Below are 15,593 nucleotides of genomic sequence, written 5' to 3' on the forward strand. Positions count from 1 at the left end.
TGGCATCTCTCTTTGTCTCCTTGTGCAAACAGTTTGGCTGTTTGACCACAAACTCATCAGGGTGTGGAGCCAACACGAGGTGCAGCCAGGCCCCTCCCTTTTTTTGTTCCCTCCCACTTATGTATTTGCCAAAGCTCCACCATGTGATGTTCATGGATACACATACGAGGGGGTGGGTGCTTGTGTAGCTGAGAGTGTAATTGCACTTTTCAGTAGGCATAAGTGGGCTGGACTTATTGAGGTTTGGGGAGAAGGTGGGGGTGGGACATAAAGGGAGAAAGCTAGAGACGTATGTAAAATAATGAACAGCTACAAGCAGCGGGGGTTACCATGGATATGATAAAGAGGATGAATGAGTGACTTCACAGTGGCGGAGAGGTGAAGGAGTGTGAAATTGATTTTGGTGGCGGAGCTCAGGAAAGCGGCTCTTGTTGGGTTTTTGTCAGTCCGACCCATTTCTCTCTCCCGCTGGCGTCTCTGCTGAATGGGCTCTCACCGGTAAGGCTCGGCTTTCTCCTGCTTCCATCCCTTCTCTCTCACTGAAGTCTGGTGAATAGTCTGCGAGCATCAGCATTGTTTTCTTCAGGTCGTAGCAGCACTTAAGGGGAACACACAATGTGCACACGAGGGTGTCAGTGTGCAGGTATGTCATGGGATGGTACGCACCTGCTTTTTCAGTGGCAGTGAAAGCTGTTTTGTTGTGCAGGTGCAAGTTGTCTTAATGTTTACATCTGAAGGTGTAAAACGACGTGTTTTTCTCACTGTAAAAGGAGTGAAAACTGTCAGACTTTGCAGAGGTATACATTTGCATTTACCTGTACGTGATCCACCTTATTAAAGCCTCATCATAGGTGCAACTTCTTGCTTGATAAAACAGAACAAACAAAGAAAAAACTAAAAAATTAAAATAAGAATATATTTCTCTTCAATAACTATACCAGTTTGATGTACAATATTATTGATTTGATATTGACTTTGAAATTAACTATCAGACATTGGCCATTCTGCAGATATAATTAACTTATAATTTTTAAGCCGTTGAATGTTTTCTGTTGCACTTTTGGATCATGTAAAGCACATTGAGTTGCCTTGTGTATAAAATGCGCTATACAAATAAATTTGCCTTAAAGAAATAACAGGCTTTGTTTCCTGGATCAACCCATAGACATCATATACGTAGACGCCTGTTGAAAGGCGTGACTAAACGCCACCATATTGTGTGTGGCGAGCAGACTGCAGGAGTGCTATTAAATCAACGGAAGTAAGAGCCAATCAACATTCTCAAAGTAGAATTATTCACTGAATTAACTGATTTCAAAATGACTTGATTTTTTTTTGTCATATATAGCTATGACACAGAAAGCTTGGATGTTGTAAAAAGGCCATTTTTACCACTGAAATACAACATTTTTAGGTAATTAAGTCATAACTCTTTAGCAGGATATCCTGCAAGTATCTGAATTTTGTTAAAAAAAACAATTGTCATGAATAAATTACATGTTTTACGTAACGTGAGTTTAAGGGATCCTCCACTGTTTTTACAAATATGGCCTAAAATCTTTGAAATGTCTTTATTAGAAGATCTACGCCAAACAAAATGCATTATTTTGCATCATATTCATTTTATTAAGTTGGCATTTTAACCTGAAAAGCTACTAAATGATCTAAAAAGCAGGCTGAATGCTTCAGGATGTTTATAGGCTAATGGATGTGTGTGATGCCTTAAATCAAGTGATTTCAAAATGACGGAAGACGGGTTTTAAAATGGTAAAGTCATCCCATGTTTAAAAGTTGATAAAATTAATGTGGTGCAAAATTAATGCTTTTTGTTAGGCATAGATCTTCTAATAAGGTCATTTCAAAGGTTGCATCATAATCTGAATAATTCTGTATGTTAATTCTACTACAGAAACTACATAATCTCAGCAATAAGGTGTGAGGGGAATATATCGGTATCGTTATTGGCTAAATGACTTGTAAAATATCATATCGGCTAAAAATCCAATACATTGCATCCCTAAAAGGAAGCATTATGGATGTGATTTAAAAGTGGTCATTTCATGCAGAATGGAATTGTGCAGTGAGTTCACGGGCAATGGTTGTGATTGATGAGAGAACCGACCTGCATTGACCCCACAGGGACGAGTAAAGGACTCCGATCTACAATGTAGACGAAGGATGGTACTGAAACAAATTACATTAACGATCAACAGATCAGCATTTAGGCAATTTGGAAGGCATAATCCATTACTGGGCCCCATCAGGTCTTCATTCTGTCAATAAGTATGCTAACTCATGTTGTGGAGGTTAAGCTAATGTCATTTGTTCAGCCGTTGCATGCAGAGTGAGAAATGTTCTGAGGAGAGAATGCGGGGATGTGTTTGTGTGTGAAGTGAAAAGTGTCTTTGCTTTGAATGATGTAGAAGTTGATTTATAAGGGAAACAGCAGATGGCAAAGGCAAAATGTGTGTTTAGATGTGAAAGCAGCTGTCAGTCCATCTACCGTTGGTAGGCTTAGGGCATTAATCATAAACTGGCAGTTTATAAAAATACATGAGACTCTTTAAATTTAAGGTAGCAGCTGATGGTTATTGTTATGAGCCTGTGGGTTATTTGTGTACTGTAGTGTATATGTTTGTTTGCTCGTCGGTTTAAGGTTAAAACCTGTGTGACTAAGTGTAGAGTGTATCAGTGATGGAAAGGTATGTGACATTTTCTTTTCTCTACTTTAAGAACAAACCTGCCTTGGAGCAAAAACAGCTCAATAAAGTGATTTTGTTTTTGTTGTAAGTCATGTGATGTCAGACGTGTATCTGTGAGTGTGTGTGTGTTGAGGTGAAACCTCCTTGGGTGTATGTAGTAGAGTAGTTTGATTCTGCACTCCACAGTTCACTTTGTGCTTTTATTCCTCCATCACTGCTGGAAAAGAGGGAAATGTTCAAAGGTGGTTGCTTAGCGACATGATGGGCTCTACATATGGGCTGTACTTGCTCGAGTGTGTAGCCCATTAGTTTTCCTGGCGGTACAAAAGAAAACCAACTTTGGGTTTATTAAACATTCCTCCACATCAACTGCTCAGAGCAACACAGCTTCAGTCCACTGCACAATATTTCCGAGCAGTAAAAGTCCCTTTGACTTCAGGTGGTTATTTATTACTGTATTGGACAATAGGTTTAGGTTTCTGTCAACATTGGATCACACAAACAGAAAAACATGCTGTCTCTCTTCTAAGCAGGTTCCAAGAATGTTTTATACGGTACTCAGTGAAATTCACTAATTTACGCACATACAGATGTGCTTCCATGGAAGCTGCCAGCTGTTTATTGGGAATACATTGGTGCTTTAAAGTCAAGTTATTTTTGAATTGGTGAAGGGTCATGATGAATGTAGTTGGCTTGGCTTAGATCCTCAACAAATAAATACTCTGAGACACTATATAAACAAGAAATATTGTTTTATTCAAAAGATTGATTTGAAGACAGTTTTCAAATTTAAATGAGGTATTATGTGGAATCTGCAGTAATATTGGGCCTGTTATTGTTTTATTTAGTTGATTGTTTTTGTTTAGATTAGGAAGCACACTATATTGGATGGTGATTACGGTTACTAAGCGGAGGATACACACAGGCAACATCGGGGGCTGCAGGGGTCCTCAGGTGAAGACAACACGTGCAACAATTATTACAACGGTACCGATTAAAAAAAGAGAAAAAACTTAAGAGTTTTGCAAAATCACGTTGTTTGATTGCGTCATTGCGTCACATGTTACTAATCGATCTTGCTTTTAACTCAAACCGAAGGCCGAATGTTGCTTTTTTTGCAATATTCGGCCGAATATATTCGGTGGCCGAATATTCGGTGAATCCCTAGTCTAGAGCCTATCAGAGCAGCAAATTCTAATTGCAAACCAATTCACGGCTCTGACGTAGAGCTGACTGTCAGGAAAGTTTAAAGACAAATGTAAATAATTTAAAACGACTCTTATGCTGACATGAAGCAGTGTGGATTTTTGAAGAAACTCACTGTAGGATAACAAGGTTTTAACACGTTTATCCGGATTAAGACGTTTATGGCTTTACCAGCGGGGAGAAATCACACACGGCTCTGTGACGCACGATGGAAAAGTTGGTGAACATGTTAGTGAGCTGCTTCACCTTCTCTTCTTCACTCGATCTGTGCAATAGTGCATCAAAAACAAGCAGCTCTTGTATGAGAAGGTTTTTTCTGTCATGTGGACCAACCTTTGTTCAGCAGACAGCTCACTCTACTGGTTGAGCCATGTCTCACAGGATTGGTCCAACCAAGCTTGATGTCTAAATGAATAAATTAGATCATGTGATTAATGCTTGTGTAATGGTTACAGCTAAACAACTACATTTCTTTTGTCTTTTTTTTAATAATAAAATATTAATCTTAATTTATTTCTATATTTTAGAATCACTTAAACAAATCAAGTTTTCTTTGGAAAAAGTGTCATGTCTCTTTACTTTCTACTAACAATCTGCTTTCTTTCATGAACCCATTAATAATCAACTGATCAAAGAGTCATAAACTGAAAAAATAAAGGGTGTTTGAGAAGTGCCATGTGGTATTTTTGTGGAAAGATTAATCCATAATAATTTGTCAATTGATCGAAATAAATTGTTTTATCTAAATGCAGAAATGCAGAATTATCTACCAGTAGAATGTATTTTTTATTGCAATTTTAAGCGGTAGACTATAAAAAACATCTGTTTAACCCTAAAATATAAGTGTATGTGTTAAATAACTGTGAAGATTAGCTTAGCTTGACTCAGGATTTGTGTATTAACATCTAAGGCCAGATGGGCTATCCTACAACTCTCAGCGGTTTTAAATATTTATTTTACTCGAGCAGTTTCTCAAAGCAGTGGGAGGCCTGGCTTCAAAATGGAGCATTTCAAAGATTTAATACTTAGTATTTAATCAATAAGGATGTAACATGGTCAAATGGCAAAAAAAAAAAAACGACAATAAAACAAAAAAAGGAATCAGGAGGTTTTCTGCCTCATTACAAGACAAACAAAATGTAATGTTTCATATCTTACTCACTGGTCAAGTATGTTCTTTTGTTATTTTACTCTTTAATTATAATTCAAATTACATTGTACAATTGTATCTTTTAACTATATTTCATTTACTTTTCTTATTTTCCTTGCAGAACTTTTGAATGTTAGCAGTTTATCAGCCAATGGTAATTGTTAACGCGGGTTGAGTTTTACAGGTATTAATCAGTTAGCTTATTGGGAGTCATACAATGTAAATGTCAGTTGGTCATTGATGGTCGTAGCAAGAGACACATTCAAGCAACTAAACACTGCTCACAATTTTTCCACCAGTTTTTATTTTTGTTTGTTTAACAGGATTGCTTCAAAAGTACGGATTTTGATAAAAACTTTAACCAAGGATAGACCCGGGGGCCACATTTGGGCCATAGTCTTAATTTTTTGCGGTCCCCAAAGCAAATTCCCCAAAAGTGTAATTCAAGAAGTTGGAAGGAATAAGAATCCCACAATAATACACAAAATAACTAAGACAACACATAAATCGGCAGCAAAATGCACAAAGTACACAAAGAGCAGAATAGCTCCAAAGACATAAACTGTTTCACAAAATGACAGGAAAATACAGAAAACAACAAAAATAGAGAAAGTGACCCCAAAAAGAAACAAAAATGGGGAGAATCAGAGAATATACTGATTCTGGATTTGTTTCAAAAACTGTAAAATCAAAATAATCATGGGCAAGATTTTAAAAATTAATATCTGGTTCTTAATTGAACGATCTTTATGAGATTTGACTGTTATGTTGGATTGGTTCCTCAATTACTCCACCAAGTTTCATCTGGATCAGATGTGGATTGCACATTTCATTGCAATTTTTCCAAAAAAAATAGGGGTGCCCATACATTTGGATCTACTTTATCATTTTTCATGGGGATCAACAGTTCTTTCAAGCCTTTAAAGTGTGAATGACCATGAAACCATGATCAGGGTCACTGATCCAGATAATTGTCATGATCTGTCAAAGGGAACATTTGGTGCTTGGTGGAGGTTTGCGTTTTCCGAGTACTTTTGTTTTTTATTTGTCTGGTTATTGCTCGTCTCTCTGAAGTTCACGTGTCCTTAACTTTAATGTTGTCCCTCTGCTCGGAGCTGGAGGCTCAGCAGTAAAATCGTAGAAAGAAGCTAAGAGTTGGAGTGACTCAGTGATTGGTGGGAGGAGAGAGGGGGGACGCTGAAGGACAGATGAGACATTAAGCAAAGCATTGAAGGGAGAAACACTAGCTGGATTTCCATTACAGATTTTAGAGAAATAAAAAGCCAAATAAAAGCAATATTTCTAAATGTCGACAAAGTATAATTGTGCTTTGGACGTGTTTCCATTGAACGTTGTTTTGGGCAGGGGCCTCGTAACTCCAGGAAGACGGATGCTGCATACCTTCTTATCGAATTCTTTATTCTTTTGTTGTTTCACGTCTAATGTGGCAGTAATAGTTTCAAAGTCCAATGCTAAGAAATGTCCCGGTCTCCTCCTCTGTTTCTGTTTCTGTTCTGTTGCGCATTTCCAAGGGTAATTGAAACACCGCCACTGACTCAATTAGGGGTGTAAAAAAAACTGATTTCACAATGTTTTTAGGTGCCGATTTTAAATAGATTTTTTTTATATTTAAAATATATATATATCATTTTGATAAATATTTGTGTATTTGTGCAATATTTAGGTGGTTACAATGCTTTCAATGTGTTGCAACGGTTACTTGATGCACTTGATTTTATGATGGCAGTGTGTAATGCCTGCAATAAATATGTATGCACAAACATTTTGTTTTCAAATAATCTGTTCATATCAGTGTTTAAACTGATACAATTTTTTGTGCATTATCAATAACCCAGGGTGATTTATCATTTAATGTTCTCACTTACAGTTGTTACAATGTTGTCATTATGTTGTAATGGTTACTTTGAGACGTCTACACAGTAGTTTCAGTGAAATGAAAATTGTTGCACTTTATTTTATGATGGCAGTATGCAACACTGCATTTTCTTTTTTTCAGTGAAAATGTGCAAAAACACTAATAATAAATAAAGATGTTTTGAAGCAAATAGTTTTGACTGATTTTATCCTCTGTATGATCAATATCTTCTGATGAACATATATAGAAACTTGATTTTTCATCTCTACGTTTAACTTTGATATTAACTGCGTAGAATATCTCCATAATATCGTATTGCGACCCAAGTATCTTGATATGTATCGTATTGCAACATCCTTGCCAATACTCACCCTAGACTCAATAGTCATCATTTGTTGCCTCATACAATCATAATTCATTTTATTCCCACATTCTGCCCATAATTCTTTTTGTTCTCTTTTACTTGCTATTCATCAGTGGGATTAAATGTTTCTATAGTGCTGTCTGTGTTCCTCTTGTTCATTCCCTTGCTCTGTTTTTAAAGGCTGTAGACCCTTAAACAGAATAACAGATATTTATTTATTTACCCACAGCTAAGGGATACTTTCACTACGTTCTTGTTGCCAAAAACAATTCTCAAAATGTTGCTGTTTTAGGTCTCGACTGTCAGTTGGTTTGAAGATTTTCTGGGTCATGATAACTGCGGTAGAAACTAGAATCTTTTATGTGTGATTGGTGCTTTTTGATGTTTGTCTCTCCACTCTGCCTTCATGTAAGATACTCATGTAGCTGCTGGCTCCTAAAATAACCGTCTACTTTGTATCATGTTGAGGATGGGATACATTTTTTTTTTAAAAAATCAGCTTTTAGAGGGTTGAACAATGACTAGTTCACACAATGTAAAGTAATTTGCTAAAAATAACAAGAGGGATTGGTTTCTGTTTTTTGCTATGTCGAAGATGTAAAATGATGATGTGTTAAATCAGTTTGCAAACAAGCCATCTTCTGTCAGTGAATTAAACTACTTGTTAAGAAACTGCTGCAGTGTAACAATAAAGTTTAATGTGATATAAAACCACAGGCTGTGATTTTATAACCATTTAGGAATGAAGCGGTTTCTTCAGTTTAGCAAACTGTGCTGTGCATGTTACAGATTAAGTGTATATTTAATCGACATACATGTGCGCTATTAAAAATAATGTTTTTAAATGCAGCAAGAAATGACATGACTCGCATTTTAAAGATGTAAATGTTGTGATTTACTAAACAAAGGGGAAATGGTTTTATCTTGTAAAATAATCTGGCCACCTCTGCTTTTGGCAGGCAAGGAAAGCTCCTTTTTACCATCAAAATTTGGACTTAAACCACCTCTTTGTAGGTTTACTTTTTTCGAGTCGCTTTTTTTGTCAGTTGGGCTAATATGATATATTAGCATTTTCTAAATATTTTTGCAGATGCCATTTTCCTTTATTCTTCTCCTTGGTATTACAACTCAAACTGTTAATTGGAATAAAGACAAATGTGTGACACATGCTTGGTTGGTTCTAATATTGTATTCATTTATTCACTACACTTATTTATTTTATTCATTTGTCTGATAAAACAAATGCATATTTATTAGTGTAAATATACATACACTTTGTCGTGAAAAATGAATGCAGAGATCTCTCGATTCATTCATAATTCATCATCCACACACACTCCGAGTGCCTTTGGTTTTTCTATAATTGAGAATGTTTCCTTCCTTTTCTTTAGCGTCAGCTAAGCACATGGGGGCGCTCACTGTTCCTCACTCACTGGTGGCGTGCTCAGTAATAAAGGCACCATGGCGGCAGTATTGATTGACATGTGGAGTAATGATGGTGGGAGTGACAGCTTCGTCGGAGACGATAGACTTGTCAAATACAAGCAGAGGTTTCGGACGAATGCTGCAAATGCTAGACTTTGGCAGAGGTGTAAAGAGTACTGATAGTACTTCTACTTGAGTAGGATATGTTACTTGATTGAAATTGTACTCAAGTACAAGTACAAATGAGTCATACATAAAATACTCAAATACAAGTAAAAAGTATCTCAATTAAATAGTACTCAAAGCTACTAGTTACTTTCACCCCCCACGTTTATTGTTGGTAATAAATCTTGCCACGGTTCCCTTGCATACAGTAAACATCTCGTATATAAACTTAAAAAGGAAGAGATCAAATCTTGCACAATTGGAATTTAATTTCTTTTTCACAAAGGCATCTGTATAAAACCAAAGGTTTGTCAAAATGTACAATTCTTTTTCAAAATCAAATGAATTAAATTCAAAAATAAAAAATAATTCTCAGGCTCTAACTATCTAATGTGGGTATAGATAGAAACCCCAACCTGAACCATAGAAAGTGGTACAAATAACCTCCATTCAATGCTGTTTTGGCACCATGCATTACGTTTAATCTAATTGGTCGGCTATGATGTGATGCATTTGATTGCTGTCTGGTCATTTCATTTTTTGTAGTTTCACAATGTCCGTTGATCATTTTAAACCAAAAATTAATAATTTACTCAGTAATGGTTGGTATAGAAATGATACAAATTACTTTACTTCTTTTAAAATGTACTTAAGTACAAGTGAAATGACTGATTTCAAAATGTACTCAAAAAAAGTGCAAGTACCCATAAAAGCAACTCATTTACAGTAATGTGAGTAATTGCAATCTGTTACTTTCACCTCTGGACTTCAGTATTTATGAAATTACACAAATATACGACACATGTCACTCAGCTTACTCTTCAAAAAAAAAAAAAAAAACACTAATATGTGAACCCAGGGCCGGCTCTGGGCATAGGCAAACCAGGCGGTCGCCTGGGGCACCATCTGTTGGGGGGGCACAAAAATTGAATTCTCAAAGTGAAATTAAAATAAATAAATAAAAGATACAAATAATACATTTCGACCCATCCTTCACATTTACTTGACACATTTTCTTTTAAATAAATAATAAAAAGAACAGAAAAGCTCAATATGAAAAATATTTGTGCTGATCTGCGCCCTGAACCTGACCCGCCGCACTGTTTCTAATGGAAGGTGAGGTGGGGCCCAGACATAGGAGGTGTTGGTGTTATTTCATCTTCTAAGATAGCCTTGTGAACCAATTCAATCATGGTTGGATTGTTTATGTTTAGATTAAGGATGTGCCAATTGTATATTAACCCCCTTTCTTGTAAGTGCTAAATTTTTGGATTCCCTTCACGCCCTGGGTTGACCTCATTCCTCTGGTGCGGAACTGAACCGAAGCTGCTTAGAGGAAAATATTGTAGGCACGTAACACCATCCCATTATCCCGTCACTGCTGCAACAGAGTGGGCCTGATTTACCTTCCAGCTGCACGTCTCTCACTGAGACCTTGTTTTACCTTTTGTCCTTTTCTTTTAGTAAGTTAACACTGTAACGCCAACTTTCCTGTACTTGTAACAGGATTTTACACATGTAATTATTGCATAATGCAGATATTTTCAACCTTGGGGTCATGACCCCATGTGGGGTCACCTGAAATGACTAGTAATGGATAACATAAGATTTAAAAATGTAAATCTAGTTCAAATTAAATGCGGACTAAAAATATCTGAGCTGGTGCATCTTGTCACTAATTCTAGCCTACTCTGTAAATGGGGGGTAAAATGCCTTTGGTGTTGCCAGAAATTTACAATATCAAAATGTGTTTACAGCCCTATAAAGGTTGAGAACAACTGGCTTAATGGCATTTCGATTTCTGTTCAGACATGCCTCAGGAAGATATTACAGGCAGGGTTGGAGTCAATTATGATTGTAATCTCGTAACTGATAATTAACTACAAATATGGTGGAATTATAGTTGTAATTGCAATTTTTTAAATATGTTGCTGTCGTAATCGTAATGAAATTGCAATTGAGTTAAGATAATTGACTTTGTAATTGTAATTGCCATGACAGTTCTATAAAAATTGTCAATTACAATTTAACGCAAAACTGGGGAACCCTGTTACAGTTCTATGTACAGTTCGAAATATGTTCCATATCAAACTTTTTCATATTTTTCCATTTAAAGAAAAAGCTCAGACACCAAAAATATTAAGACCTATATTTTCATTGATTAGAAAGTCTAACAAGGTAACCAATGGATAGGAAAGAGATTAGATGATAGATATTAGTTTTTAGTATATTTTACAGCTGATTTAGGCCCCCTTATCAATTGTAATTGACTTTCTGAGGATAAAAATAATTGTAATGTAATTGTAATTGGAAAAAATACTGGTCACTGTAATTGTAATTAAACATGGTTAATTGAAAACATAATTGTAACTGAAAAATGGAATTGACCCAAACCCTGATTACAGGTAAAGATTTTCCAGCAATTGACATAGTTGCAAGTGTAACAGCTGTGCAGCCATTTGTTAATGAATGTGGATTTTGGGGTGCATATTAGAAGATAAAGTGAGTAGTGACCTAAACATATGCACTGTCAATGTCTCATTTTTAAAGCTTCAACTTCACTACAATCAAAGCAGTTTTAGCCTCTCAAGTTTAAAAAAAAAAAAGAAGAAAAAAATATCCCATTCCATCATGCTTATGGTTGACAGATGCCATAATACCTGTCTATATGTCATATAGACAGCGATTTAAAAAAAAAAAAAAAAGTCTTTCAACTGTGCTTATATTTTCCTTTAAGTTTATTTTTGTCATTTAATGCTCTGCTCTTCCATATTGTTGATTTTCACCCTCCCTCTAATGCATCATTAGGTTTTCATGAATGCTAATCATCCTTAACGCACATTAAACAGATTGCCCTACAGACCCACTAACACTGCAACCACACAGTCTATATTGCGTCACTCTGTGTGTGCAGGTTTGCTACATGACTAGTATATCAATGTGGTGTAATGTAGTGGTCTAATGCCATATCATCACTCAAGAAGCTGTGCTTATTAATACCACTTTACTTTAGGACCATGAATGAACATTTAACCTGTCACCATACCAAAAGCCGCACTGCAGCAGCTTTGCCTCACCAATTCTCCCACTCCCTCCATTTCCCTCTCTCTCTCTTTAGCAAATCTCTCAAATGTAATGCTCTTCTACTCAGTGCTCAGCTTTTCTTTTCTCTCCTGCTTGCTCCTCCTGAAACAACCTTCCTAATGTCTCCTTATTGTTCTCCATCGCTCGGTAATACCCATGATACCGGCAAACAATTAATCTTGTTTTTTTGTTGGCTGAAAAAGACAAGGTTAGTCCATGAAGGTGCACATCTGTATGAGTCATTTTGTGTGTGTGTGTGTGTGTGTGTGTGTGTGTGTGTGTGTGTGTGTGTGTGTGTGTGTGTGTGTGTGTGTGTGTGTGTGTGTGTGTGTGTGTGTGTGTGTGTGTGTGTGTGTGTGTGTGTGTGTGTGTGTGTGTGTGTGTGTGTGTGTGTGTGTGTGTGTGTGTGTGTGTGTGTGTGTGTGAAAGGAGCTTGAGAGCATTGCGTCATTGGGGGTGTGTTGATGAAGAGGAGGAACCGAGCCGGCTGTCTGTCAGTGACGCCAGTGGAGCACGTGCACTGGCTATGGCTGGGAAGACGTTGTGCTGTAGTCATCTGGCTGTAGGCAAAAAGAGCTAGAGGCAGTAGCAGGCTCCCCGTTGCTAGCAGGTTGACTGCGTGTCACTGTCTGAGAGCGTGTGCGTGTGTGTGTGTGGAAGTCAGAGAATGAGTGCATGTTGAAGCTGCATTGGATGCAACCAGAGCTGCTTCTGCTTCTGGTAAATAATGCAGCTAGGGGAACAGAGTTTGGATTGCATGCAGGGAATCAGATTAATAATGCATTGTGCCGGTTACAAGCTCTGCATTAGTTTTTTTTTCTGGAACCTGTAGCTGTCTGTCTGCCCGGCTTACCCTCTGAATCCTCACCATCTCAGCCTTTTTTACACCACTGGAAGACTGTGGGACTTAGAATATGTCTCACTACCATTTCGTCAAGTGTTGTAAGTAGCCGTTGCATGGACCGCTTTCTACTGTGCATGTCATGTGTAACGCATGCATGTCTCAGCCATAGATGTGCATCTGTATCTGTTGATAGTAATTGTATGTTTGCAGGGTGTCAGGGATGTCATTGCTTTAGACGTATTCTGCACACTATTAGCAGCACAAACTCCAAATGGCATTTTGTGTCCTGTGTGTCTGTCCATAATGTGGGGGTGTGTGCGCTTGGTGCAGAGAACTGCAGAAGCTGTGTGAAGTTGACCGGTATATGCGTCAGGTAGCAGCAAAGGGAAAAAAGATCCCGTTCCCACCAGCGTCTGGTGTGTTTCTAACACACTGACAGAATGACAGGGAGAGAAAGTGGTGTCGGAGGAAGAATGACAGATGGAGGGAAACTGAGGGTGATTTAGAAGGGGCACTGGAGAGACGGCAGGATTGTTAGATAGCACCGATACAAGGATGGAGGACTGACGTTTCAAGAACGAGGCCAAGTATTTGGACTCAGAGAGGACTGGCAGTGAGACAGACCCTAATATTTCAGGGGTAATGGAGAATAAAGAGGATGGATTGATAGATTCTGTGCTAGAGGTGATGCAAGCTCTTGGGAGTCTGTTTCAGACTCTCATCGTCCTGTCTCAACACTTAATCCATCCCTGTCCCTCACCCACTACATCCTGCATATTTATGGTGTCTCCATCCTGTGTCTATGTATGCCATTTTCTAATTTACAAGCTCCAGCACTGCAGTCAGTGTTATTAGCCCGAGTTCGCTCGGGATGTTGTACATTCAATCAATAACTGATAGCCTGGAGATGGGATGGCAGAAGAAGAAAGCTCTCGCTTTCCTTCCCAATCTTTCTCTCACACTTATTCAGCCCTGATACACATTAAAGCTGTCGTCCTCTATACGCTCTTATTCACATTCCATCTATTTGCTTACGGCAGTTCATCAAAAAAAATGCCTTTTCTATGGTTCTATGTAACATTTAAGCTGATATTGTATCCAGCTATAATTACTGCCAATCAACTTGGAAGAAAAACCTGTTCAAACCTTTAAAAATATTGCATATCAGCTACAGGAGATTTAATCCATTTTAAAAGATACATAACACAGAATAGGGGTAATAATGAGATATATCTATTAGGAGTGTGACGATATCGATACAGCGATATATCGATTATTTTTTAAATTTATTTTTTACTTTTTTTTTTTGGATTTAAGATTTTATTTTATTATTTTCAAAACCTTTTATTCTTTTTCACTAAAATGTGCAGGTACGTCTTCACAGAAATTTTGTCACTGTTTGTTGAAGGAACCAATATATTGTTTACTGGAATATTGCACTATAATGGTGTCACTGGTAAGAAAGACCCCATTTTTTGTTTACAGAAAGCACTATTGGAGATACTTATTCATTTACACTTATTTATAGAAATGTTGCACTAAAATAGTCACTGTTCATAGGACACTTTTTCAATTTATTGTCTTTCAGAGGGATAAAATAAAATTTTTATTTATTCACTTCATCTTTTTTTTCTGATGTCATAGATTATCGTAGATTGATTTCTGACCAATATATTGATAATCGCAGTATTGTCATATCATGATAATCGCTATTGTGAGCTTTGTATCGTGTATCGTGAGGTAGCCAGAGGTTCCCACCACTAATATCTATTGAGTCGTTCAATAAAAATCTAAACGTGTAGAGTCTCTGTTTCCTGAATTGTGAGCCAAGTGTAGATTTTGGTGAATTAGGACTGCAATATCTTAGCTCCAATATTTGTTTGTATCATCCGCCTGAAAGACATGTATTCTCTTTAAAGGAAATATTTCATAGAAAAATCCTATTTCATTTGGGGTCTGCAGCTTCACTTGATGGATTAGTGCTTAATCTTCTCTATACCCCATACTGCAATTTAATGCTCTGGATGTGAGTCATTCCCGCATCAGTTTGTCATCTTATGTCATGACAGAGTTTGACATTTATGTGACTGTAACCTTTAATGTGTGTTTAATAGTTTATGTACGAAGGTGACCCCCAGAGTCAAGGTTATAAGTGACCAAACCAAGCGACACATTTCAGCCACAGTCAGTGTACAGTTCTAGACTTATTACTGTTTTTCAAAGGATATTCTAAATCATATTTTTCCACAACTCTTGAGGTTTCAAGGTTTACTCCACTCAGTCAAAAGAGGAAATAACCTCTTTCTCATTTTCAAATCTGAAATCGTTATTCAGATTCATCAAACAATATGTATTCAATAGGTGTCAGTGTGAACTGTAGGTAACCGTTATACTCTTGACCCTGGAGATCCTCAGGTTTCCTCCTTCAGTCCAGAAGAAGGAGGCTCAGACCTGTTCATAAGTAAATAGAAGTACCGGTAATTGTATTACATTCACTTTCTATGCTATGCAGAATAACATGATTACAATGTATTTGATGGTGAAGTACTGTAGCAGCTAAAATACTGCAGTTAAGTGTGTTTGTGTGTGTATTAACACTTAGTTTCCTGCTTCAGCTCTTTGTTGAAAAAAAAACATGTTCAGTTAATTCAGTCTGAAGTGATGATAGTTAGTGTTTGTAATTGCCTGTCACTGTGTGTTGACCCTAAATGATAAACTTGCAAAATGAGGTCCACCATTAACTCTGGATGAGCTGGGATACAATTAACACAGTGGGA

At 37.1% G+C, this 15,593-nt stretch overlaps 1 protein-coding gene across 5 annotated transcripts in view; it reads left to right on the forward strand.

The window, feature by feature from the left end:
- Positions 1–15,593, forward strand: part of myo16 (myosin XVI) — a 125,777-nt gene that overhangs the window by 11,758 nt on the left and 98,426 nt on the right. The window contains exons 1-2 of one of the 5 annotated variants that reach the window (XM_028435757.1): positions 12,552–12,692; positions 12,805–12,914. The exons of 2 other annotated variants lie outside the window; for them this stretch is intronic. In XM_028435757.1, coding sequence (XP_028291558.1) covers positions 12,887–12,914 — 28 coding nt within the window. In that variant the 5' untranslated portion in view covers positions 12,552–12,692; positions 12,805–12,886. Of the gene's footprint in view, positions 1–278; positions 499–12,044; positions 12,181–12,551; positions 12,693–12,804; positions 12,915–15,593 lie in introns of those variants that run through there. 2 more of the 5 variants (XM_028435758.1, XM_028435760.1) reach the window with 2 other exon arrangements.

This window comes from Gouania willdenowi, chromosome 21, assembly GCF_900634775.1.
Source record: "Gouania willdenowi chromosome 21, fGouWil2.1, whole genome shotgun sequence".
Taxonomy (NCBI): Eukaryota; Metazoa; Chordata; class Actinopteri; order Blenniiformes; family Gobiesocidae; genus Gouania; species Gouania willdenowi.